Consider the following 27,035-nt stretch of genomic DNA (forward strand, 5'->3'; position numbering starts at 1 on the left):
GTTTAAATATTTAAAGGATACTGCCGTTGTTTTACTAGAATACCTTCAACCTTTTCTTCTGAACTGCACGACTTCATTCTTTCCCGTGTGAAAAAATACATTTAAAAATATTTTTTCCTCTCAATTGAAAATAGCAACGTGAGTTCCCAGACCACCCTTATTTTAAGTAATTTTTTATATTACGTAATTTTGAATAGTTAAAATGATTTTGTTATTTTGATCCATCTAAAGAATATTATAATTTAAATCCGTCAGCCGCATAGCAGCTAGCCACAGTAGCTAAGCTGCGCTGTTACATCCAGTAACAAGTTCTCATTGCCCAACTCGACAATTAGGAGCACGAAGAGGGGGATCCCTGGGTGGTGCAGCGGTTTGGCGCCTGCCTTTGGCCCAGGGCGCGATCCTGGAGACCCGGGATCGAATCCCACATCGGGCTCCCGGTGCATGGAGCCTGCTTCTCCCTCTGCCTATGTCTCTGAGCCTCTCTCTCTCTCTCTCTGTGACTATCATAAATAAATAAAAATTAAAAAAAAAAAAAAGGAGCACGAAGAGGCTTCTGGACAGCTCAGTGTCTCCGCAATGATAATCCCTGCAGCGTGGGACCTTTTAGAAACTAGGCTCATGTTGAAGTCAACTGGGGCTAGGGCTGCATCCTTCTGGTTCTGAGAGCCAGGAAACCCCAATGGGTAACGGACCAGCCCGATTCAGGGAGGCAGGAGCAGCAAGGATGGTGCAGGGAAGGGTTAGGCTAACCCTCTAGCGCACCCTCTTGTTGATACGAATCAACTGTTCTTCCTTTTGCCTGGGGTACCTTAAACAGAGGAGGGCTGCATAAAGACATGGCAAGCTGTGAATGTGACCAGGTGCGCATGGTCATCACCAAGATTAAAAAAAACCAACTCCCTTTTCTATCTATCTATCTATCTATCTATCTATCTATCTATCTATCTATCTATCTATCATCTAATAGATCCGGTGCATCATAAATCAGCCAGCAAACACTGACTAGTGCCGTTCGGCATCAGGCATCGTTCTGGGCTCTTTGGGGTCAGAGAATATTTACAACACAGTTCCCGGTTTTACAGCTAGGGCGCTGTTGGAAAGATCATCCACTCATGCAGCAAACGTGTATTGACCGCGTCCATCCTCTGTGCCGGGCCCTGTGGTCCGTGGGCATAAGGCAGAAACAAAATAGACGAGAGCCAGGCTTCCACGGAGCTCACGATCGGGTGATAGTGTGTTCGGTACGTGACTCCGGCTGTAACCGAATAGCCCCAACTCTAGCCGGACGCAGTTCCTTTCCTTTGGTATCAGATAAAAGGACTCGATGGAGCACATTGTGGGGAGCCTCGGCGGAGGCAGGCCCTCCTGAGCCCGCGGACCCCGGCACCCGCATGTCCGCCGCCGCCTGGCAGGCCTCGCTGCGGACCGGGCCTTCGCCTCTGCTCCCCGGCTCCTGGAGGCGGCTGTGCTCTCCCCGCCGTGGCCGCGTTCGCCTCCAGACTGGCTGGGAGGCCCCACGACCACGGAAAGACTCTCCGCCGAGGGCTGCACCTGAGGCTGGGGGGAGTGGAGAAGGGGGAGAATTTAAAGCCAGAGGGACTACTCCTTCCTGTGCACGGACTGGCCCCCCTGAAGCTGGTCACAAAGGGACGCGTCTGTGTCAGCTCTGCAGACGTTCCCGGGGTTGGGCACATTCAGGCTTCCCTGGAGGCCCGGGCCTGGAGACCCAGCCCTGCTCTAGTTTTCAGCCACCCCCTCCTCACACACACACACAAGGAAGCCAAGAACTGTTTTACCTCCCGGAAGCACGCTCTGTCCACCAGGAAGGGAGCCCCTTGAGCCGTCTACACAGCAACTCTGGGCAACCTTCCCCTTCCCGGCCAGGGCCTGGCTTCCCCTTCACAAACCCCGAAGGGCTCGTTTAAGCCTTTCCGCAAACCAGAAGAACTGAACTCCCCCGAAGATGATTACCACCTTGCCTCTGTGTCCCGGCAGCGCCCCCACGTCTTGCACGCTGCTCACAAGCACGGGGAGGCTGGGGACGACCTGAGAGCGATTACTGGCCTCCCGCCCCCACGGGGCCCCGGAAGGGCGAACGCAGCCTTCTGGAGGAAGGGGGGCTGGACGGCGGGAGGCCCGCGGGGGGCGGCGGCACCGCAGATGCAGGGAGCAGCATGTGCAGCACCCCCTGGGCCCCGGGAGGCCCGGAGAGGGGAGGGCAGAGGCCCACGACGTCCAGGAGGGACAAGGGCCTCGTCTGCTGTGAAACTGCTATTGGCCTTGGTTCTAAAGGTCCTAGGAACATGCCGAGCAACGCTATGAAGCGGGTGTGTGGGGTATCCGTGAGCGCCCGTGGGTAACGACAGGCTTTCCCCGTCAGCGTCCGGGGGAGGGTGGCTCAGCTCATGACAGCGGGTGGCTGTGCCAGATGCTGACCGAGCAGGGACAGCCGTGGGTACTGATACGCTTCTACACAGTGTAGAGCCCCAGACACCAGAAGCTTCTTCCCAAGCCCCGGAAGAAGGAAGGCCGCGGCCCGGTCACACATGATGTTCCCAAGTGGGGGGCAAGGGGTGACCTGCGACGGCGGCTCTAGCAGGCCTGTGTGCGTCTACACATGCTGTACGAGGACCTGCAGGATAACCGTCCGGCTGCAAAGTTCCTCCTGAGTCGGCATCAAAGGCAGACGTAGGGCAAAGCCAGTGAAGCTCAAGCTTCAAAGCCCCCTCCTTCACCCGGGCCTTTTTGACCCCGAGCCCAGTTTCAGATCCATTTTGTTAAAGAAAGTTCTACGCCCTTCAGCTTCCTCAAAACCTGGATCCACGTCTGCGCGGCAGGGCGCCCAGGCACTCCGGGAGCCAGCGGGTCCGAGCCGGCCTTCGGACAGGGTTGGGCCTGGTGCAGCCCAGAAGGCCGGGGAGCCCGCTGGGGCTGGGGAGGGCTGTAGGGACAGTCGGGGTTGACCCCGGGGCACGGGGTCGATTGATCCATGGGGCCTGGTTCCCCGGCTCATCATCCAGGGCACCCGCGGGGGTCGGCGTTCCGGCTCTCTGGACTGAAAGGCCTGGGGTACCTGCCAGGTTCGCTCAAGCGAGGGGAGTCGCTGTAACGGGGTCCTATGGGCCTGTGGGAGCTGGAGATAGATCAGGATCCAGGAGTCACCATGGGCATGAACCGAATCCCACCCACGGGGGACCTCCCTGTCACCTACCTCCCCAAGTGTGCTGCCACCACCGTCGGCCGACCGCCTGGCCGCTGGGCCGTGGGCTGTGCGTGACTCCCACTTGCTCACCGTGGCTGCTTCCCCGTGGCTCCCACCTGCCCTGCTCCCGGGGTGCTCGACGGTGCAAGCTTCAGCCCCCCCCAAGGAAGTTTCTGCCCTGCGGGGGTTCCTCGGCCAGCAAGGGCAGAGGTCAGCGGCTAGCCTCCAGCTCCAGCTCGGGGACCTTTGCCAGCTGCATACACCTGCCACGTGCAGGATCCTTCTGGAAAACACAGCAGCCGGCGGCCCTACCAGCAGGGCAGGTGCAGGTGCAGGGGAGGCTCCTTGCAAGTGCGGCTGCAGCGGGACCAGCGGCGTCCCCGAAGCTGTCTCTCTGTCCCTTCCCCTGAGTTGACCCTCCTGCGGGGCTGTTGCCCCCGCTGTCCCTGGGGAGCCGGGGCGGGAACCGACGCCCAGGTCCGGTCCCTTGCTCGGGATCACAGGGCTAGGCACTCGGGAGCCGGGCATAGGCAGGTGGCAGCGTCTGGGCCACCAAGCAGGGACGGGCAGCACAGGGTGCACGGGAACGAAGGGCCCCTGGGGCCTACACACGGAAGCCAGTGGCCTGGCTCTGGTGGCTCCCAGCAGGGGTTTGGGAACGGGCATCGGAGGGAGCCCGGGGCACGTGACCCCGGAGGAGCAGACGAGCTGGGGACACGCTTCAAATCTTCGCCGCAGAAAAGGGACTACCGGCCACTTGCAGGTACAGTAGCCGCAGACTGTATCCAGTGCGACGGGACAGACTACCATGTGCCCGTCCTAGACAGTGTCACGCGACCATCGGGCCCGCCCCCTGTCCTCCCAGAAGGGGTCAGCCTGGGCTCCCGGGGAAGTCGGCTCTGACTAATATAGATCAGAATTTTGAAGGGAAAACTACCCCCTCACTTTATAGCACAAAATTCTGGAAGTTTCTGGGCGAGCAAGGTCTTTGGGGTCGGTGGGCGAAGTCCCGGGAGCCCCAGCGCAGGTGCGGGAGCTGGTGTGCACCCATGGCGGCCGGGCCCAGGGCACGTCCCGAGGGTCCCAGGGCTACCGTGCTGGCTGGGGTCCCGGCCGCCCTCTTGGAGGCTGAGCTTCGCCTGTGACCCCTCCCTGCCCAGGCTGCCAACCCGCTTCCAACCCCCGTGTGCAGGCCTCGCCTCTGAGCGGCTGGCAGCCGGGCTCCCCAGCGGCCGTGCAGTCTCCCCAGCTAAACCCTCTGTCCCCCACCTTGTGCCCCTTGGAGAAAACCCAGGCCGCTCCTACATCACTCTTATTTCCCTTTTCTCTGAATTCTTGGGGAGTTTGCCACCTGTGGTACTGCGGGGAGAACAGTGCTCACGGCATGTCAGGTATACCCCGATTAGGTTACATCTTATTGTTTAAAAAAGGAAGAAAGATCGATGCCTTCGAAAGGCCAGGTTTCAATCGAATCGAGAGGTCAGTGAGCCTGGCTACAGTGGGATTGTGTTGGTCAGCGAGCCCGTAAAACCCCCAGAGGTGAAGCCCTGCTGAGGAGAAGGCCGGAGGACACTGGAGCCTTTGAGTCATGCTAGCTGCGCAGGAGCCCCGCACAGCCGGGGGAGCGATCGCTAGGAGAGGCCCTGGCCCACCTCTTGTTCCTCTGAGAAAAGAGCAGAAGGGGAAGGAAAATTGTGAAGGGGAAGAAGGGAGAGCTGTCTCCTCTGGTGATAGTGGAAAGTAAGGATGCGGCCTAGACAGGGCAAAGACAGGCGTGCTCATGACGACGGTAGATAACGCACCAGCTGTTTGCACCTCCTGGGAATTCTGCTGAAGGTTACACACACACATCTTGATGTCTTCTACAAAATAATTCATTAACGAATTTAAAATAAAATCAGAAAGCGCTATTTTTACAGTCAGATAATGAATTCAGAGCCAAAAAGTCTAGTTCCTAGTCCTGGTTCTAGGTCTACCCTTGAGCATGCACTTTGCTGAGCTTTAATATATATTTTTCTCTCTTATGAAATGGCAATAACATCAGCCTCCTTAGAGACACGCTATATAAATCATTCATTTACACATTAGGTAGTAATTCAGCTGCATTGTGGAAGCCTCCAGTCTAGTCGCTGCGGGTGCAGCGGATGAACAGGAGCAGATAAAAATCTCAGTCCTTGTGGAGCTTACGGATTAGTATCATGGGCCAGGCTTTTTGGTTTTTTTACACAGTTATTTGTTGTATAGCTGTTATGTACTGTAGTGGTGTTTACAAGTGGATCAAGTCTGCAAATTAGTTGTTTGGCTTTGGGGTCCAACGGCAGCCAGGAAGCTGAAATTTAGGTGAGACTTTGCTGCAAACAAGCTCTGGGACTGTAAGAAGCAATGTTAGCTCACCTCCTGGGTTGTAAGTGAGAGAGCCGGACCGTGTGGTCTCTTCAGCTTTAAAGTAGGCGGTTTTGTTTATTCCTCCGGGGATCGCCGCTGTGGTGACTGAGACCTCTCTCAGTGTCAGGGCACGGGTTACAGATTCTGACAAATTAAGGTGATGGCAAACGGCACTGTGATGTTATCCCCTGGAGTGTGATTTTGTGGCATTTTCTGTCATTTTCTTGTTATGTCAATGGTCTCCCTGCTATATTATCCCGAGGTAGGAATCAAGAAGAGCATAATACATATTCTTATCCAAACGCGATAGAACTCACGTGACATGGGAAGCCTAGTCTTGCATTTCAACATTCTAAATTCACCTCTATTCTCCTCTCTCAAGTACGTCAAATTCTGTCCCTGTTGACTTACGTGTTTTACATTTTACTTCGACCAGTGACTCCCTTTTTATATATCATAAAAATATAAGGTTTGGGGAAAAATCAAATTTAGTTCGGCCCCCATCAGGATTATTTGCTCCTTCTAGATTAACGGGGTTTTATTACACTTGCATAACAAGAGAGCGACGATCTGATAAATATTAGACCTTAGTATGCGGTACGGGTGTATCTAGTCCAAGCATTACAGTAGCAGAGATGACAATATGCCAAAAGTTTCCAAGACACTAGATTTGTCGTGGGGTGGGAGACGGTGAGGCAGGATAGATAGTAGTTGTGTAGTCAGCATGTACCTGGAACCTGACGGCCCGCAGCGGAATCCAAATCCTGCCACCTACTGCTGGGCGACCCCCAATACGTTCCTTAACCTCTCTGTGCCTCAGTTTCCTCATTCGTCTGGAGAGGATGAGTACCGTGCCGATTGCAAAGAAGAAAATTCCTCAATATTTGTCAAATGTCCAGAATAGTGCTTGAGAAATGGAAAGTACTCTAGGGCTTGAGGCTATGACTTCGGGGAGAGCTGAAGGGAGAGGGAGGAGGAGTAGCAGATGTAGCACATGGAGAAGCGGGGGAGAAAGTGGGGTGAGCGCCTGGACCGCGCGGGCAGGGGGACGGGGAGAGCGCGGGCAGCCGGGCGCAGGCGTTTCTGGCTCGCACTGCCCAGGTAAGGGAAGTCTGAGGATTTGAAGGTGGAAGGAACAAAGCCAGTGAGGTCAGGGCTGATTAGAGGTGACAGGAGGGGGCTCCGGGGGGCTCAGGGTGGGGTGTCGGCCTTGGGCCCAGGTTGTGACCCCAGGTCCCGGGATCGAGTCCCACATCAGGCTCCTGCTTCCCCCTCTGCCTGTGTCTCTGCCTCTCTCTCTGTGTCTCTCCTGAATAAATAAAATCTTAAAAAACCAAAAGAGGTGATAGGAGGTAAATGCTCACAGAATAGTTTCCTGTGCTCCTCAGGAAGCCAGTCCCCAGGCCTGACCCTCTGTGGGCCCTGACCCTCTGTGGGCCTTGTCTGTGGGCCCTGACCCTCCGTGGGCCCTGACCGTCTGGCATCCACGTGGCATCGAAACCCTGAAGAAGCCAGTGCAGGGCACTGGACCCCTCGGCCCCACAGGAGCAGGCGGGGGATGCAGAGGCCTCCGGGAGCCCTTGCGGGCTGAGTGTCCCATCAGAGGCCGCCCCAGTGACAGGCCACGGGCAGGTAGGCCGCGGGGTCGGGCCGGCCCTGCAGAAGGAGCCTCACAGGCACACTGAGTCAGGATGCGGGCAGCCAGGGCGCAGACGGCAGGGTCGGGGCCTGCGGGCATCACAGTCGCCACAGGGCAGTGCTGTGACCCAAGAGTCAGACTCCTGCTGAAGCTCACGCACACATGCACACGCGCACACACACGCACACACATGCACACGCACACACAGAGCCTTTCCTCCCTACCTGGAGGCCGTGGAGAGGCCCGGGGCGGGGGGGCTGCTCCAAGGGAAGGCTCGGCCTCAACGGGGAGTGGCAGCGCAGGCAGGTGGGGGGACACCGGCCTCCAGCTGGGCTGGGACGAGAGGGACAGGAGCTGTTTGCCCGGGAAGCTCTTGGGCAGCGACAGGCCCCCCCACCCCCGCCTGGTGACACGAGGGAAATGGCAAAGAGGCCCCCCCGGTGGGGCGTGTCCTCAGGAAGACCCGGGGACCGGGAGGGAAAGCAGCGTCTTCGCTGGTAAAGTGTCCAAAAAGCTTGGCGTGGCTTGACAGATAAGGTTCTCACCCTTTCTCCCTGCCACCCAATGTAATTCTTTTTTTTTTCTTAAGATTTTATTTATTTATTCATGAGGGACACACAGAGGGAGGCAGGGACACAGGCAGAGGGAGAAGCAGCAGGTTCCATACAGAGTCCGATGCGGGACTCGATCCTGGGACCCCAGGATCACGCTCTGAGCTGAAGGCAGGTGCTAAACCGCTGGGCCCCCCAGGGGTCCCGATTCTTTTTTTCGCTATTGTTTCTCAACATAGATGAAAAGGCCTTGACCCCAGCTCTAGGGGTCCGCCGGGAGCAGGAGTGGAGATGGTCTTCAACAGGAGTCTTCCCAGAGTTCTCCGGTCTATGCTCACAGCACCCCCCCTCCCCAGCACCAGTTACATTTTGCTTGCCTGGTGTGCAGCCGGCGCTGTGTCCCACCCGGTGAGTCCTCCCAGCCCCAGCAGGCGCCAGTGGGCCCTTCCAGTCACCCACCCCCAGCTCCTGCTCGTTGTGCTGCTCCCGGCTGGCGCATGGCCTTCAGCGGCTCACCGAGGGCAGAGCCAGAAGGCGTAGGAGCTTTGCCCTCTCAAGGCGGCAGTGACGGAGGGATGTGGCAGTAGAGGAGCCCACACCCCTTGTTTACAAGTGGAACAAACTTTGAGATGTGCTTTTACTCCGGAGTTTCCCAAAGGTTCAGACTATGGCTGGAATCACTTAAAATTTCACCCCTGCTTGGCATCTCCTTCCGTGTCCCACTTTCCCACTCCCTTATTTTTTTCCCCCCTTGGAGCACGTTCTTAATAAGTCATTTGCATAGACAGCTTTGTCTGAGGTTCTGGTTCTGGAAGTAGTCTGCCTAAGACAGCCCTAACTCGCTCATTCATTCATTCAAAAATGTGCACCGAGTGTCTGAGGGCCTTTGTCCCAGTCCTGGGAAGAAGAGCAACATATGGTGAGGTAAAGTGTAACAACAGGCACCCCGGAGGGAAATGCGGGGCAGAGCGAGACTACCCATTTCCAAGCCAAGGGCAGCTTTTAATATATGAACCTATCATCACACCTGAAGGAGTGACCTACATGTAGCGGGTTCCCGTGGGTGCTGACGAAGCTGATCAGTCCTCGTCTCATAATGTTGACCACTGGGAAGAGCCCAACGTTTATTTAGAAATGGATTTATTCGCATTTATTGGGCTCCTGCTGCGAATTTCCAGTTTGAGAAACTGGGAGTCTAAGTACAATCTGAACGATGTGCACAAAGCTGTAGAAGTCCCATGAAAGAAATCATAGTTTTCCGAGAAAACCAAAGGCTGGGTGCTGGAGAAGAAGTGGAATGAATTGTGGACCCAAGAAGAGAGAGGCGTTTTGGAAGGGCAGTCGCTAAGTCCACAGAAACCGGGTGTGCAGAAGCGCTGGCAGGTCTGGGAGGGCATCGTGTGGGGACGGAGGCAGGGCTCCCGGGCAGGGCAGAGGCAGGGGACTGGAGATGACCCTGGGGGTACAGGTCAGAGCCCCGCGGCACGGGTCGGCCTTACTCCTGCAGCCACGGGGAGCATTCGACAATGTGTAGGATCGCCGGGGGTTGCACCAGGAATAACAGGGAGGGTGCCTGGGGGGCTCAGTGGTTAGGGGAGGGACTCGGGATTTTGGCCCGGGTCATGTTGTTGGGGTCGTGGGATGGAGCCCGGGGTCGGGTCTCTCAGCAGGACGTCTGCATGACACTGTCTCTCCCTCCCTCTCCCTCTGCCCCTGCCCCCACTTGTGCCCATGCTCTTGCTCTCTCGCTATCTCGCTCTCTCGCTCTCTATCGAAATAAAAAGTGATAATCAAGATAATACGAAGGATGCAGTCAAGAGGAGAAAGACTTGGGTCAGGACATCTATTGACTAAAAGACTGTTACTAGGTTAAATGATAAATAATTTCCAATATTTAACCAGTTTTGATCCAACAACAATGTGGGTTTCACGTAGATCCATGGGGCTCACTAGGCCAGGAGGACTGAGGGCACCAGTCGGAGCAGTGGCACCGTCTGGAAGGAGGGGGAAGGAGGAGACACACGTGGGACCGACGACCTGGCCTGCAGTGAGCAGCCCCCACCAGGGCAGGGTGGGGCTGCAGAAACGTGCGTGACAGTGAGGGCAAGCTCCGTGGGCACCCTGGGCGCGTACCCAGGACCCTGGGACCCCTACACACGCTGCACACCTCACCTCCAGGGCTTCATGTCTTCCATTCCTGCTTTTTTTTTTTTAATTGAAGTTAGGTTTGCCAACATACTGTGTAACACCCAGTGCTCACCCCGTCAAGTGCCCGTCACCCAGTCACCCCATCCCCCTGCCCACCTCCCCTCTACAACCCTTTGTGTTTCCCAGAGTTAGGAGTCTCTTACAGTTTGTCTCCCTCTGTAATTTTCCCCACGCAGTTCCCCTCCTTGCCCTATAATCCCATTCACTGTTTCTTATATTCCCCGAGTGAGTGAGACCCTGTGATGATTGTCCTTCTCCGACTGACTCCCTTCACTCAGCATCACCCTCTAGTGCAGCCACATCGAAGCCAATGGTGGGTATCTGTCCTGATGGCCGGGTCACGTTCCAGGGTATATATAGACCACATCTCCTTTATCCCTTCCTGCTTTTTAAAGATTTTGAAAAGAAAAAACATCTCTACATTCCTCACGGGCCTCAGATTCGCAAACCTGAGCTGGAGGGGCGCGGGCTGCAGGCCTTGGACCGCCAGGCTCCTCGCTCCCGTGGCTCCCGCTGCCCGGCCTGGACGCACACCTGACACCCAGGTTCCCGGCAAGGTAGGCCGGTGGGTGACGCGGCCCTGCTGGGAACAGCCGGCCTCCAGACCCTGACCTGGGCAGCCCAGCGGCAGGGGAGGCACCTGGGTGGCTGCAGCCTGGGCCCCACAAGCCAGCTCTTCCTTCACCAGGGGCACAGGGGGTTTGGAAAGTCACAGGGAACAAATATAAAAATCCGAGAGTGGGTTTGTTGTTGTTTTTTCTGACTCAACGCTGATCACACCCCCAGAGCCACAGTATTTCTGTTAAAAGGGCCACTAAACTTCTTCCATTTGCGCTGAAATAGATCTTGGCCAAAGTGTAATTTGTGGTGCAAAGAAGACATTTCACTGTCCTGCAAACAACACTGCTTTCCTAAAACAGACACGATCTATTGCGTAATAGTGTCAGACACTGGAGAACTACACGTCTGTGTGGGTAGCGTATGTGACTTAGGCTACGTGACATGGGTAGGCGCGCTGTTGGAGTGATCTCAACTAAACTTTTGAGGAAAAAAATACCCTAGGAATCCAATAAAAAAGACTGACTAAGAAAACACTGAATTTCATTTCTTTTGGCTTTTTCCCTGTAATGCTTCTTTGCGAGAACTTAATTTCATTCTGCTGTTTCTCGTAAGAGAATTAGTAAGAAGTGTAGACGGAGGAAATATTTTTTTTCTTAGTATTTTTCATTGAATCCAGTGAATTGAAGCTGTTATTTGTAGAGTACTGTTCAGGGATGGGCCTCGGCCAACTGCATGGCATCGTTCATTCAGGCCACAAACGCTCGCTGTCCGTGACCTACGTGCCAGGCGCTGGGGTAGCTGCCGCCGCACGGTGGTGGGCAACACCAGGCATGGTCCTGAGCTCGTGAAACTCGCAGTCTAGAGATAACAACAGATACTCAATAATCACAAAAAGTAATTCTTGCTTCCAAACTATCATGAGCTCTTGAAAAGAAAATAGTGGGTATGACATAGTGGGGGGCCAGTCCTAGTCAACAGGAGAGCCTCTGAAGAAGTGGTATTCCACGTTGAGGTCGGAAAGGCAAGTAGGAGTCAGCCAGCTGATGAGGGAATTGGAAGAGCATTCTAGGCAGAGGGAGCTTCAAGGGCGAAGGCCCTGAGGTAGGAAGAAGGATGACAGTGTTCACGACCTTCATAGATGGCCAGCGTGGCCGGGACAAACGACGCTGGAGTTCCAGCAGAGGCGGGATCGGACAGGACCTTTGAGGTCATGTTAAGGATTCTGGTCTTTATCCTTTTTAAGAGCAACAGAACGTCACTGAAGGCTAGAAAGTGGTGGGATGGGACTCACCTCCACCAATCCTTTGAGGCCGGCGAGTTTTTATTCAGTATTTCACAAGCAGTGTGATAACTGCTCTCAGGACTTAGAAGTCACAGAAGGCATGGTCGCCACCCTTAAGGAATATTTGGTGTGAAATCGTGGCAAGAAATAGAGGGTGGCTCAAAGCTGGGAGGCAGAAATGGGAAGACAAGATCGAAAATGTCTTCATCCAGATGGCTATGGCCGATGCAAGCTGATATGTAGATTTTTGGTTCTGCTTTTCTTTAAAAGGCGGTCAAGAAAGAGTCGTCGGACGAAAGGAATGAGCATCATTATTCTGTCCACTGACACCCTCTGTCTGTTCACAGATCAGACACCACACAAACAGCTACGCAGCCAGCTCCACCTCCTTACCCCACCAGGGCTCCTCAACCTTGATGTGGAGTGACCAGCCGGAAAGGTGAGACTGAGACACCGTCCAGGTTTGCGGCCTTGCCTGCCCCCACCTCCGCTCTGATCGTGTTCGTGCGACAAGGATGGACCGTCCCCAAGAATCAAAGTGCAAATTCAGCACACGTCCCCGATTCTGGAGGCCCAGGCTCCCAAGGGAGGTCGTTGCTGTCTTGACAAGCCCACTTCCACCTCCTCCAGCGCACGTTCTCGCCTGGCTGCAGGCCGCTCCTGGGACTGGGCGAGTCTGCGTGTCACTGCTTTTCTCATACGAAGAACAGCGCCCAGGACTAGTCTAAGGCTAAGCGATCCTGCTCTGATTTAGCACCAGAGCTCAGCGCGCTCCCCACGTGGTTGGCGCACTCTTGCTCGCCCCGGACTAGGCCTGTCTGGGGTACAGCGGGTACTTCAAGGGGTGGACGCTCTAGAAAGCAGGACGTAAGGCCGAATACGATAAGTTAGTCGTGTCAGATTTCAAGCACCAGCTTCCGCCCTCAAACCCCTTATTTCATCATTCCTGTGCTGACTGTGGGGCTACGTGGACGCCGTCAGGGTGTGATTCCATTGGGTGATCTTTTGCGTTTTAATGAAAAGTGAAAAGCTTTAATTATTTTTTTTTTCCAAATATAGCACACTTGGCTTCTCAAGTAAGCTGAAATCTCCATTGTAACGGACAGTGTGCAAGTTCATTTTACTCCGTCCCCTGCGTGAGTCTGGGCACGAGGCCTCTGCTCCTCCGTGCGTGTGGTGAAGGTGGATGCGGACATTTAGGTGGCTCAGTGTCTTTGGACGTTTGTCCTCCTGTGGTCAAAATAACTGAAAGATAATCACTTGAGTTCCTCAGGGGAAGATGGAAATGTAGTTTTTCAATAGAGGTACAGTGTGCGGCGATGCCTACAGGATACCAATAAACTAGAGGATTCTGGAACATAGCTCAAAAGTCTCGAGGCCAATAGACTTTTTCCTCAACTCACCTTTCTGGTCCTACATCCTTCCCTTAGTTATCTACATGTGACACACTATCGTGGGCACTCTTTTTGCTACACATGCAGATTTCCTTGGAAAACAAATGAAGGGAAAAGAAAAGAGATACTTAGTTCCTATCTCTTTATTGGTAGGCTCACCCTAATTTCATTTTTAATTTTTTAAAGTAAATCCTATTGTCCTTTCCTTGCATTATGAAAATAAGCCAGGCTCTCTATAGACACTGCAAAATAAAGAAAATTACTAAATTTTACTTCCACTACTCAAGTATATATATTCTCATACAGTTAAGAATGATCTTTGTCTAATTAGTTTAAAACCGATAGGAAGATAGTATATGTCGCTATAAAATACTTTTGATGCTTTCATTTTTAATCCACAGAAATGTATCCATTTCATACTAAATTCACCCCAAATAATAAGTTCTGTGACCTATGTTCTCAAATATTCTGTATCATGATTTAGCAACACACCGATTTCTAACCCGTGCTTTCATCCTCATTTTTTAAAAATTATCTTCCATAAACATGGATTCTCATTATTATGTGATGAAGTTACATTGAGAATAGAACTAATCCTCAAAATAAGACACATTTCTGCCAAAAAGAGTGGGGAAATGGGACCTGATCTTCAGTTGTATTGTAATTATAGAACCTACCGTAAAGCTCTGCGGAGTACACATGCGAAACAAATCCGTGATATTAATATGCTTTGCAGCTGAGTTGCATAGACGTGGCTCCTGACTACATATAATATATTCTTTTTTTTTTTTTTTTTTTTTTTTTACCGTATCATTATTTTTAATGTCCAATGTTTATAATATGAGGGCCGGGGCTTTCTCCTCAACTCAAGTTTATAAATTTTCAATTGGCTTGTGAGGCCAATAGGGATACTTCTTCTTGTCTAATTTGGTTTCTGGGAAGACTTCATTCAGGTCCTCAATGGTCATCTGATCAAATGGAATTATGTTCTTCATCTTCTCCAGCTCTTTTTCATATTCTTCAATCCTGGCCTTTGAGAGGGACAAAAACTCAGCACAGCTTTTCACATCTTCTTTTTCCTCAGCATCCACCTGGACAGTGTATTTATCCTCTGGCACAGGAACCTTCAGGGCATTAAACTTCTTCTCAAAGTCATCTACCAAGCCAGCCTTTGCCACATTGGCCTTGTAGTAAGCCCAGTCGATAGCAGGTGGTTTCTCAGGAAGAGTAGCCAACCTGGAGGTAAGCATCTCATTCCAGGATTTCAGGGAGTTGGCAATGGCCTTCTGGTTTCGGGGTATGATCTCCCCAAAAGCTACCCAGTCAATGGTTTTTAGAGCAAGTTTTCGCCCAGCCATTTTGAGATCCTTCACCGACCCCGGCGGCCCACAGTCCACCCATATAATATATTCTGTATAATTTTAGGCATATGGCTTTTAGGTTGTAAGAACAAACTCCTGCCTACTCCCACCTCCATCCTATTGCAGATGCTGTGCTTTCATACACACCACTGCAGGCCAGTGTGAAACAAGCAAACAAAATGACAAGCAAACGAAAACAAGCACCCAGCTCTGCTGCCCCAGGAGAGGTTGGGCCAGGGTATTGCATGAAGAGGAATGGCATAGAGTAAGGGCGAGGTAAGGAAACAGCATTAGGTTCAGAAGATTAGGCTTCCATCAGAAGCTACATTTACCCAAATTCTCCCAAAGAAGGAGCAGAAAATTAGCATCACTATCTTTTATATGTAAATGTGTATACGTGGCTTACAGTTGTAAGTGGACTTGGGTCCACGAATTACACGAAGATGCCGACAGAGTTGAATTGCTCCACATTATTACTGTCTACAACAATGACTTTTAAAAATTAAATACATGATAAAACCCACGTTATAAAGGAACCATATAAACTATTTAAGAGAACAAAGTTTCTTTCAACATCCTCAGTAGTTAGAAGCTCATTCAAAAGAAACCTATTGGTAAGAGAATGGTAATTGCCAGGTAATTGGTAATGGTAATTACCTTACGGATCTGTATAAGATACACCTTGCTTGACATACTTTCCATGACTATGAACACTTACATGTGTAGTTACTGTCTTAAAAATATTTGTGCCCCTATTCTTAATTAATCCAGGCTTTTACTGAATATTTTGTTAATTCGAAATATCTCTAGGTTCATACCATGGATAAAAGTGTTTTTCCATTGCATTCAGGTTCTAGGGCTTTATTTTTTTATTATGTGATGTGCCTTTTATATAAAAATAATTTGTACGAAATGTATGTTTAAGAGCTTTTATAGTTTGCTTTAATAAAATTCTCAACCACATTGTAAGCTCCTGTGGGCAGGACCCATGTTGTATGTATCTCATGTACCTACAGAGCCTAGAACAGTGCTAAGCTCATAGAAATCACTCAATAAAAGAAAGTTGATGGAGAGGCTAAGAGACCAGATTGCAATCTATGAGTAATGTTTAAGACAACCAGGTATGCACACTTTGGGTCAGGATGGACGACTGTTTCTCTATTGACTTTTCCTCTTTGATATTATGCCATTAAAAAAAGATAATTCTAGTACAGTTAACATACAGTATTATATTATTTACAAGTATACAATACAATGATTCAACGATTCTATACATTATTCATTATTACTTCTCCCTCTGGTAACCACCAGTTTGTTCTTTATAGTTAAGAGTCTGCCATTTTGACTGGTCTTTACATTTGAGTGGTACAAGGGAGTCTTTTTTATACTTCTTGAAGAAAACAGCTGTAAATATTTGTTGAGTATGGGATGATTACTTTTAGAAAAAGAGTAAATGATATAAATATAAGCCTGCATATAAAATAACTTGTCGTTTAGTTGGCTGTATCATTTCTTCTTACCTTAGTATAGGAGCTGAATTTTAACTCTATACCTAGAAGTAAATTAAGCTATTGCTGAAAATGTAAAGCCTGTGAAATAAAATGAACATAAATTGCAGATACAAAAACAGTAGAAAATTTTCATCTTATGGATTCTTTGAGCATAGTTCTCTCTCTCTTTTTTTTTTTTTTTTTTGGAAACAAGTACACCAGAGCCTTAGTAAATTAACAACAGTCTTTAGTTGATTTCTTAATGAAAGTTAGTAATTGTTGATTGTCGTTTTTATCAGTTTATTGATTTAACTTACAACTTATATGTTGAATCCTTTGAAATGCTTTGAAAATGGGCAAGAAATATTTGTGCAACATTATGTTGAGAAAATACTGTTGTAAATGGTAGGTGGACACAGAAAATGTGAGAGCTTAAGCACCGAAATGCTCTGGCACAGAAAGGGCAGAAGAAATTATAGCCCAAGGAAACACAATGCCACTACAAATGCAAGATTAAACCAGAGACTACTAACAGAAATGAAGGAATAGAACAGAGGGATGTAAATTTGCTACAGGATTGAACAAAGTATGATTCAGTAATATGTGCTTCATAAATATTTGCTGACTGCTGCGGTGGTGGTGTGGGCGGTGCTGCTGCTGGTGGTGGTGAAGAATAAGATATTCAAGCAAAGTTAAGTGAATAACATACTAAGAGAATAAGTAGGAAACAGGAAAAAGATAAGATATTCTTAATAAGACTCTGGGACAAACAAAAATAATTAAAACAATTGAGTTTATCTCTTTTCTCTATATCTAACCATCTTTTAAGTTCTGTTAAATCTACAGATATTTCTTATTGGGTCTCCTCGTGGGCACCACCATGGTCTAAGTCTACACCTCCATCATTTCCCACTTGAATTACCCTAGAAACTTGGGTCCTACATCTGGTCTTGGGCTCATCAATTATCCTGCACATCTGCTGCCACTGTGATATTTTGTTAATAAATTGAAAATCTGTTCATATTATTTTCCTTAATCTCCTTGGTATTTTCCTATGGCCTCCAGGATAAGGTTAAAACAACTTAATTTAGTTCAAAGGGCTTCTGGTGTCCTCTTTCACATCTGCCTTGTTTTCTAGCAATACCAAACCGCCATCTCACAGCCTTCCTGCTTCACACATGCTGTTCCTTCTATGCTGGATACTCCTTTCTCTTCTGTACCTGGTTAAAACTGACTCATCTCTCATGAGTTTCAGCTCAAGTATCACTTCTTCAGAAAGTCTTCATGACAAAAACATCTGTTTCTGCTGTAATTTGCTGGCTTATGCACCTAACTTCTTGGCATGGCCAAGGCAGGGAATCTGGTTTTCATTTCTGTGTCTGTTGTATGACATAGACTTGGCATTCAACAAGTCCTTGCTCGTGAAAAAAAGAACAGAAAGAAGATGTGCAGCAATGAGCTATGAGTTTGAGCAAAAGTAATAATTCAAGAGAATTCAAGGCCCAAACTGTACATATGTTACTTAAAGCAGGCAGTCAGCCACACTCTGAATAACCATTCAATGCTTGTCTTTCCAGGCACATAGGTTTATATTTACACTTGGTGTTGGCAGAGATTCTGTGGAGGTAACAGACAAGGCTGGGAGAGAGTGCCACAATCTTATCTCACTTGGCAAAAGTTTAAATGTGATCTTAGAAACTCAAGGAGAAACGAACAAACGGAAATATTGCTCTCCAACTTGATCCAGCATTTCTTCAAAGGCAGAAGAGTGTGGTCTTGTAGAGGCAGCTCAGGCTTTAGAGTTGGACAGTCCTGGGTTTGAATCCTGATCGGCACTAGGGAATGATGCGACCTTGAAGATTCTGTATTTAACCTCCCTTAGCCTCAATTTCATTATTTGCAAAACAGAGTAAGTAACGCCCATCCTGCAGGGTTGCTGCGAAGATTAGAGATGCCATGTGTGAGGCCATTATTCTTAAGGCCAGTGTAAGTACCCTTTAAAAAAAAAAAACAATTTAAAAGCCCTTTACGGGATGCTTCAATTTTGAGTAAGCAGCTGGAATTGGGATCTGAGAGAAAGGAACACATGTGCACTAAAGCAGCGCATAGCCTAACAGGGCCCCAAGCAGTTTTGTTATAAGCTCTTCGCAAATCTCCAATCGTCCTTTAAAGAGTTAACTGGAATTACCATCAAGCCAGCTGCTGAACCCATGGGATTTCCTCTGCAGGTGCCAGCAAGAATAGTCCTGCAAAAAATGAGAAGGTAGTTTTGAAATAAAACTCACACATAAGTACTTGTGACCTTAAAGAGGAAAGAGCCTGAGGCTAGAGCCTCCGTTTATATTCAGAGTAATATGTGGGTTACGGGCTAGTCAGGAGCAGAAGCCATGAGTTGCCAGTAAAGGCTGCATCGTCTGGGCCTATTTCAGGTTGGTCTCTGGACTGCAACATGGCACCAGAGCCAGTCGGTAGGAAGAGAGACTGTGTCCCAGGGCATCTGTTCATGAAAATAAGGAGTGAGGTTCTGTGGTTGGCTTAAAGGGCAAATGGATTAGGGTTACAGGATCCAGTAGTTTGCTAATGATCTTTGGAATTCCCTGACTTGGAGCATATCACCCCACAGAAGGTCTCCTTGTGTGTCCTATGTCCTATTTTCTTCTTTTTATAAGAACACCAGCCATAGCAGACCAGCCTATTGCAGAATGACCTCACGTTTACAACCGGGTCTGCAATGGCCCTATTTCCAAATGAGGTCACATTTTGAGATACTGGGGGTTAGGACTTCAACATATGAATTTGATTAGGGGTGAAGGAGACATTTCAACCCATAAGAGATGTGTTGATTGGTTTAGGAAGGAAGCCAAATGTAAACTCCAAAATAATAAGACCTAAAATGATGCTGCCTCTGGATTTAATGGGTTTAGGGAACGAATAAAAAACTCAGTGATGCATGCTAGCCCTGGCTCCAATTAGGAACGATAATTCAAGATTGATCATATTTCTGACACTGAAATATCTGTAAGTTTTTCCAGTAAATAAATAAACAATACAAAGCTCATAAACAAGTGTTAGGAAAGATACTTGTGTTGTTTGTACCGGATTATAAATGATCAAATTAGACTAAAGCCAAATTGCTCTATTTATGTTGGAAAGAGTAGGAGGTTGTAGGAGTTCCTGTACTTAAGTTATCAACTCAGGTTGATTTTACTGCTTTGAACAGTCAGATTTCTTCCCTGGTCGTTTCCAAAAAAAGTCTTCACCTAGAGATGGAAGTTTTAAGGGAAGTTAAATGCTACCCATTTAAAAGAGGATAGTTAAGAGACGCCTGGGTGGCGCGGTCTGTTGAACACAGGATCCTTGATTTTGGCTCAAGTCGGGATCTCAGCGTCATGAGATAGGGCCTGGTGACAGGTTCCGCACTCAGAAGGGAGTCGGCATGAGATTTTTCTCTGCCTCTGCCCCACCCTCTGCACGCGCTCTCTCTCTCTCTCTCAATAAATAAAATCTCTAAAAAAAATAAAAATAAAAATAAAAGACTTCAAAAGAGCAGAACAGGCCATTGTACCTCTGCTTTAGCTGCTAATTAAAGTCCATCTCGGGCAGAGGGTCAACTGCCCCTCCTAGTCTCTCTAATGTCACGATCCAATTGTTGACATCAGTTCGTGATGGAACTTTGGAGGCCTCTAAAGGCTGTTCATGATCACATTGAACTTTGTGCAGCCTTTGTTTCTGATGCACATATTGTTAATCTAATCCTGACTTAAAGGTTGTGCCAATAAATTGCATTGAATGTTCTTTTTATTTCACCACTGTATTTACATACCACCCCCTGTACTTTTCAAAAAGCAAAATAGTGGTTCACAAGACATGTACTTATGTTCCAAGGAAGTGATGCAATTGCTTTTGGCAAAATAATGAAAGTTTCAGCATAGTTCTAAAGTTCTCTTTGTATCAACATTTCTCGCTGTGTTTTCAGTTAGAGTGGGAGATTTTGCCAACAACCGGCGGTTACTAATCTGGTTCACAGCTGAATAAATCATTTTCTTGAAAAGGTTCCCCATCAAAACCTAACTATAAATGCCTGTAATCACCCAGGGTATCTATCTATACATCCCTGGTTATAGGAATTAGAGGAGCTGCAGATATGATCCATTGACAACACCTACCATGTACTTAATAATCTCACATTGCACCTTTCGGACTCTGAAACTATAAAAGAAAGTAGCCCTTCTTTAGGGCAGAGATAGTTGTCCACACCTGCAGATGTTCTCCTCTCAGGCGAGGATGGAAACAGCTCCTGGGGGTGGCATAAATGGGAAAAGTTTAGTTAAAACTAATCTGAGACTGGGCACTGGGAAATTCCTCTGTCTCTTAGGCTTACATGAGATATCTGGTCAGTTGTCTAAAAAATTAATGTGTAATTGTGTAGAGAAAGGCGACCAGTGGCCCTGAACTATATTTCTGTAGTAACTCCAGTGATGAATACATGATAAAATCAAAACAGAACTTAAAGTCTTTCAAGCAGGAGGTTCTTCTTTGTGGACCAATGACCAATGTCTGATGATATTATCACAAGTGTTACAAGAAGTTTTTATGTCTCTTGTGTCACTACCTGGGAAGGAAGATGGGACAAAGGACTACAAGTGCTTCCAGTCTCTACTGATAGAACAATATCAGATCAGAGAATCTCTCCATCACATTTTAGAACCATTCTTAATAAAGATTTTTCTTCTTCTTCCTCCCTTGTCCCATCTCCTGCCTGCCTCCCTCCTCCTGTCCTTCCTTCCTTCCTTCCTTCCTTCCTTCCTTCCTTCCTTCCTTCCTTCTTTCTTCAAATATTTATTAAATTATTGAATCTATTTGATTGTGTGCTACTAGGGAATAGGAGTTAGAGAATGATGTGAATCTATATAACACAAAGGGAAAGAAGTGACATATTTAAGGTTTACAATATATAAGTGCTTCCTGTTCACTATCTCATATCATGCTGCCCTTCCACGAGACTGTTACTGTAAACTTCTATTTTATTTTATTTTTTTTTTTAAATTTTTTTAAATTTTTATTTATTTATGATAGTCACACAGAGAGAAAGAGAGAGAGGCAGAGACACAGGCAGAGGGAGAAGCAGGCTCCATGCACCGGGAGCCCGATGTGGGATTCGATCCCGGGTCTCCAGGATCACGCCCTGGGCCAAAGGCAGGCGCCAAACCGCTGCGCCACCCAGGGATCCCTAAACTTCTATTTTAGACCTGAGAAACTTGAGGCCCATCTCTGGAGTAGGGCTTGATTAACTCACTTTCCCGAGGTCTATAACTTTAGAAGATGGGATTCCTTTTCCAACCCAGGTTGCTTGGCTACAGAGCTTGGCTGCTTTTTTTTTTTTTTTTTAAGATTTTATTTATTTATTCATGAGAGACAGAGAGAGGGAGAGAAAGTCAGAGACACAGGAACAGGGAGAAGCAGGCTCCCTGCAGGGAGCCTGATGTTGGACTCAATCCCAGGACCCCAGGGTCATGCCCTCAGTGGAAGGCAGATGCTCAACCACTGAGCCACCCAGGGGTCCCTGGATCTTGTGTTGTCACTGTAACCTTCAAGAGGTTCCCAATGCTTAAAACTGCCAGCAAATAGATAAAATGCTGGTAATTATATTAGCTATAAGAAAGCAATTATGGAAATGATGGGATTTAAAAATATAGCATCCCCTCATGAATAAATAAATAAATCTTACCAAAAGAAAAAAAAAAAAAAAAGAAAAGACTAACCAGGAGAGCTGCCCAGCTCAGAAGACCTAACAAGTTAGAGGCATCCTCTTTGTCATCTTGGGTTCAGGTTCATTGCCCTTCTCCACCTAAGTCTCAAAATACTATGTTGGAGCTTTAGTCTTCTAATGTAGGCTAATTCCTATGGAAACACAGCTATTTTAATGAATGATATAATAAGAGCAGTTTGGGACAGTGGAGTGGGAGGAGGGCAGAGAGCCTCAGGTACACAGAAAGGGACAAAGAAGTGGGCTCAGGACTAGGGAGGAGCGTTCAGGGAGAGAAGGGGAAGTGAGAAGGGATAAATGACAGGTTTTTTCCCCCATTTCTGCAGATTCTTCAGATCCAGTCCTTCCTACATGGATATGTCCTTCTAGAGTTTCAGTTTATTGACTGTTACCCTTCTCAAAAATGCCTATTCTCATTGAACGTCATCTATGGTTTGGCACCCCGCTAGGCACTTGACAAATTGTCACAGCACACTTATGCTATTGTCCCTCTTTTTTTTTTTTTTTTTTTTTTTACAGCTGAGAAAAAGAGGGATCAGAGAGCAGGCAAAGTAAAAGAAGGATGAAAAACAGGGCCATCTGAATGCAGACCTCCTGACCTTCTGCCAATTGTACCGTGTGCCATACTTCCCTTCACCACAAGCATGTGAGGGAACCCTCCCAAGGCAAGAAAACGACGTTATACTCTAGCGGCAGCAGTGACAACAAATATTAGTTTCCCCAAATATTAGTTTCTTAAAACCACAAAAGCTCTTATGCCCCCTCCCCCTTAGCCTGCCTGTTGAAAGTTGGGGGAGGAGACTCAGCAGCAGGCCACCCTCATCAGAGACTCGGGCTACCCTAGGGCTTCCAACAGGGCTGGAGCCTGCAGCAGGGAAGGGAGCTCCCTGGAGCAGCACCCACCCACTTCCAGAGCAAGGGGTACTCGGGGCCCACTGAAGGGGTGAGGGAGAGGATCCTGCCACGTGTGAGATAAAGGAGAAATGGAAGGTACTAGAGCAGCACTACTATGCACCCCAGAACATCAGCAGTTAAGAGTAGAATAAAAATGAAGAAATTAATGGCAGAAGGACTTCGGCTCCTTTTTTGACTCCAAGCGCGGCTTATTTTAAGCCTATTTTGTGTGTTGACTTACTTGCCCGGCGGGAGAGTTTCAGCAAGCAGCGCCATTTTAAATTATGGGGAGATACGGGCATATTTTTAGCAAAGCTGAAAAAACAGGTTGGTCATGGAAATTATCCAGTTTAGACATAACAGGGTATGGCTCACAGTTGCTACAAATTGCTGCTTTAGCAAATGGAAAATTTTTCACACGCAGGGGGTTAACACAGCAGGTCTCTGGAAGAAATGCAAGAATGCTCAGGTACTTTGTGCAGAACAGAAGAGTCTGGAGTGCTTGTGGGACTTGGTGCCCTTTTTCCGATGAATTGGAAGTCATGGATTTGCAAACTAAAAATATCTCCAGGCCGTCCAGGTTATTAAAGCGTGTTCTTTTTCAAAGATTTTTATTTATTTATTTATTTTAGAGAGAGAGAGAGAGAGAGCACCAGTTGAGGGATGTCAGAGAGGAAGGAGACGGAGAATCTTGAGCAGGCTCCAACCCAGTGCCAGGCTTGATCTTCTGACCCTGAGGTCATGACCCGAGCAGAAGCTAAGAGTCTCACGCTCAACTGACTGAGCCATCCAGGTGCCCCTATTAAATTCTAATTCAAAATCTTTAGACTGGCAAAAGCTTCTACTTTATGATTCTGTAAAACTTACATTGACCTTGAACTACTAGAGCTAGTGAGTATGGCGCACGGGACAGGCTTTAAGGAAGGGTGGGATTCAAAACCCCCCTCCCGGAGTTACCTCCCGTAAGAGCCTTAGTTAATTTCCTATTCTCATCTGTTAATGCGGGAGATATTGATAAGTCTACATGGCAAGTACCACTGTAAAATGTATTTCTTCCTCCAAAATATATCGTGACCTTGTTCACCACTCTTCATCTCGAATACTCCCATTCGAATTCACACAGAACTCATCTCTCAACTGGACCACCACTGACAGCCTCTTCATGATGCTTCTTCTTCTTTCTCCAGCCCATTCATTACTCGGTAGACATAGGGATCGTTCTCACCCCAGGACTCTTGCACATGCTATCCCACTTCCAACCCCCACCCCCCGTTTTCTGCGTATATATAGCTCTGTCTCTTCCTTTGGTCAATAGCTTAAGTACTTTCTCAAAGCCGTTTTTCTTAAGCTTCCTATCGGTAGTTGTTTCTTCTTGTTTTTTTTGCTACCTTAGCTCATTTGTTTCCTTCATCCACCCTTCACCGATTTATAACCTGGTTTTCCTTTTCTGTTTACTTCTTCCTTTGTTTTCTGTCCTTGAATATGAGTTTCACAAGAGCAGAGACTGGCTTGATCTTACCCATCCTTGTCTTTACTAAGCACATTGCAGGTGCCAAAATAATGAGCAAAGGTGTGATGAGCAAAGGGAGCGTGAAGAGGAAGTGAGATAATTCAATGCATCTTTAAGCACCTGGGTGGCCCCAGGATCAGCATTCCGTCCCTTTTCTTTACCGCGGCTGCCCAATCAGTCTATGCCTCCTCTTTACATCTCTCAGCTGCAGGTACACCGATGTGATTCCTTATCACGTAGAAATGTCCTAGGAATCTAAAGTAAAAGGCCAAAAGTAGTGAAATAGGGGAACAGAAAAGGTTACTCTTGACTTTGATATATTTGTCTGTTCTACATCTGTGCTTTTGTGGGTTGTCTACTGACACCCTTACAGGATCTTTCCTGTGCCAAATTTAGAGATTTGTAGTCAACTACCAAACATTTATTTCTTACTATCTTTTCCTATAGGGTAGGCAATACTTCTAAATTTGTCTTGAGCAGTGGTGTTGCAAAATTTTTTGACTATTTAATGACATTTTCTCTTGTTATTTAAAAAACGAATGGAAAATGAAAATATAAATATGCATAAGCTAGTGAAAAAAAAGGTCAGAGTGAGAATACAATTAAGGCAAGGGTGACAATAATTCAGCATATAATGGATGGTTAACATTTAGTTGTTTGGGACACTTTGAAATTAAATTGATTAATAGTATCCTTACAAAAGAAAATAATAAATTTAAAGAATGGCATGAAGTGATAGATTTATTATCAAGTATTATGCCTAAAAGGTTAGGCATAATTATGAAATTTATATCAATTCCTCTCTGTGGAAAAGAATTCCACTCTAAAATGCATCTCTTGCACGTTTGGCTTTCTTATGTGTTTTTAGCCTGATTTTGTCTGAAAGCGGATTGTTCATGCTCCTTTTCCCTCCTGGAGGATGGACAGACCCACTCCCTGAGTTTACTTATGGGGAATTTGTGACTCAGTGAGGGGAAGAAACTAGTCCCACAAGCCTGCTTCAGTTCTTTCTCATCATTTGCCTGAACAATTTTAGAGGCTAGGTCTGTAGGCGAAGAGACCAGTATTTATTTATTTAAAAGTCGCCCTTCATAGTTTGGGACTAATATTCATTTATAAATGGTGTCTGTTTTGGGATAGGAAACATTTACCAGTGGACAGCCAACAGTTCTAGATGCACGAGAAGAAAGACTCATAAGGCGTCTTTTGCTTTTGATTTCTTCTTGGTTAATTTATCCCTCCATAGGCTGCAGGGTGGTTTCTTCACTTGTTTCTTTTTAGGAAGAATAAAGATCAACCGGTGGAGATCACACCTTGTGTTTCTCAAACAATGCTACTTTAATGAATCAGGTCTAGAAGAATTTTTGTGACTCTCCCACAAGCCTGACCTGCTCCTCAACTCTTGCCAAATTGTTCTGGAACATGCCTCTGCTCTTTGACACGTTCACTCTTTAGATTCGGTGGGTCCTGAGGTCACTGGACCTGGCCACGTTCTTAATATTGCTCTGGATTTGCTGAATGAATGTTGGAGTCCTGCTCACATTTCTAGCATTTAATCCCCCACAAGCCTATCCCTCTTTTTCTTCTATCACCCACTGCCCTAAAGGCAATTACCATCCTCACTGCACGAGTATTATTTCAAGTTCTCAGTAGCCATCTGAGCTAGTGGTTACCTGATAGCACAGAAAGGCCCAAGGAACTGCTCCAGAGTATCCACATCTTCACCAGACTTCCCACCAGTTTCTTTCAGCAGATGACAACCGGATCAAAATATGAGCAGCCCAGGTTGGAATGCATCAGTGACCACCCAGCTCAAGCTAAGGCTTAGCACAAATGCCCTTGACATTTTCCTCTTTTCAGTTAATGGTGCATATCGTTGTTTTCCAAACTCTTTCACAAGGCTTACAAAATTCGCCATGACCTTTACCACGTGTCTAACTTCATCATTCCTTTCCCTTGAACTATACTCTCCTGAACTATTTTACATTTATTTCTTGATTCCAATTTTAAACTGGCCATTCCTTGTCTGGACTATTCCTCCCTTCTCATCAATGTCTCAAGTATTTTCTGGTGTTGTGGGACACTTTAAAAGGAGGTGTTCATCCCCTTTGGACAACTTAGAGATGTGTGGCTAATTTAATGTTATTCGACTATTCATATCATTCAACATCAGAAAGCAATTGAGGGCATAGGAGAATGTGGAACTGTAGTTTGTACATGGAAAATTATGAAATGCCAAAGTTTTTAAGTGAAGAGGTCTCAACCCTGGGGACTTAAACTGTTCCAAGGGTTTTGTAGGAAACAAACATTTTGTGTCTTTATCTGTGTGCGTGTGTGTGTGTGTGTGTGTGTGTAACTCACTCCCATCACTTAAAACTTTTCTTTTGAGCCTATACCACACACTTGAAGAGACAACGGAGGAGCTCTGCAGATAAGGTACAAAGTACATTAGAATCTAGCCCAATATTTAACTCTAAGAAAGTATTTCAATACCCACAGAGCCTTTGAGAAGCGTGCTCTGACCATCCTTGCTTATCGTTCATGATCTCTATCTAGAGGAAACGTTTGGGGAACAGAGTCATCCACAGCAAGAGTAGGGTTGTCAGGGGCAGCACAGACTCTGACTCCTGCCTGGTTAGGAGCATTTAGTGATGAAGCCGCATTATAGCAAAGAATGCTAGAGTTGGAGTGCCCCACTGAAGAACCTCCTATACTAAAATGTGTCGGACTAACACTTGAATGGCTATCAAATGTGAGCTTGCACCTCACCTGCACTGTCTCTTCATTG

General features: G+C 47.4%; 1 protein-coding gene and 1 long non-coding RNA gene across 5 annotated transcripts in view; one reads left to right on the top strand and one right to left on the bottom strand.

Annotated features, from left to right (window-relative positions):
- Positions 1-27,035, top strand: part of PTGER3 (prostaglandin E receptor 3) — a 178,584-nt gene that overhangs the window by 64,118 nt on the left and 87,431 nt on the right. Inside the window, exons 3-4 of one of the 4 annotated variants that reach the window (XM_038541660.1) lie at positions 12,179-12,270; positions 12,891-13,192. The exons of 2 other annotated variants lie outside the window; for them this stretch is intronic. In XM_038541660.1, the coding sequence (XP_038397588.1) occupies positions 12,179-12,270; positions 12,891-12,930 (132 nt within the window). In that variant the 3' untranslated portion in view covers positions 12,931-13,192. Of the gene's footprint in view, positions 1-12,178; positions 12,271-12,890; positions 13,193-22,362; positions 22,910-27,035 lie in introns of those variants that run through there. One more of the 4 variants, XM_038541661.1, reaches the window with a different exon arrangement.
- LOC119872292 lies at positions 22,336-26,144 on the bottom strand. Its single transcript, XR_005361433.1, has 2 exons — positions 25,921-26,144; positions 22,336-24,502 (listed from the first exon to the last, which is right to left on the bottom strand). It is a non-coding gene; the product is annotated as an uncharacterized LOC119872292 (long non-coding RNA).

This window comes from Canis lupus, chromosome 6 (genome assembly GCF_011100685.1).
Source record: "Canis lupus familiaris isolate Mischka breed German Shepherd chromosome 6, alternate assembly UU_Cfam_GSD_1.0, whole genome shotgun sequence".
Classification (NCBI taxonomy): domain Eukaryota; kingdom Metazoa; phylum Chordata; class Mammalia; order Carnivora; family Canidae; genus Canis; species Canis lupus.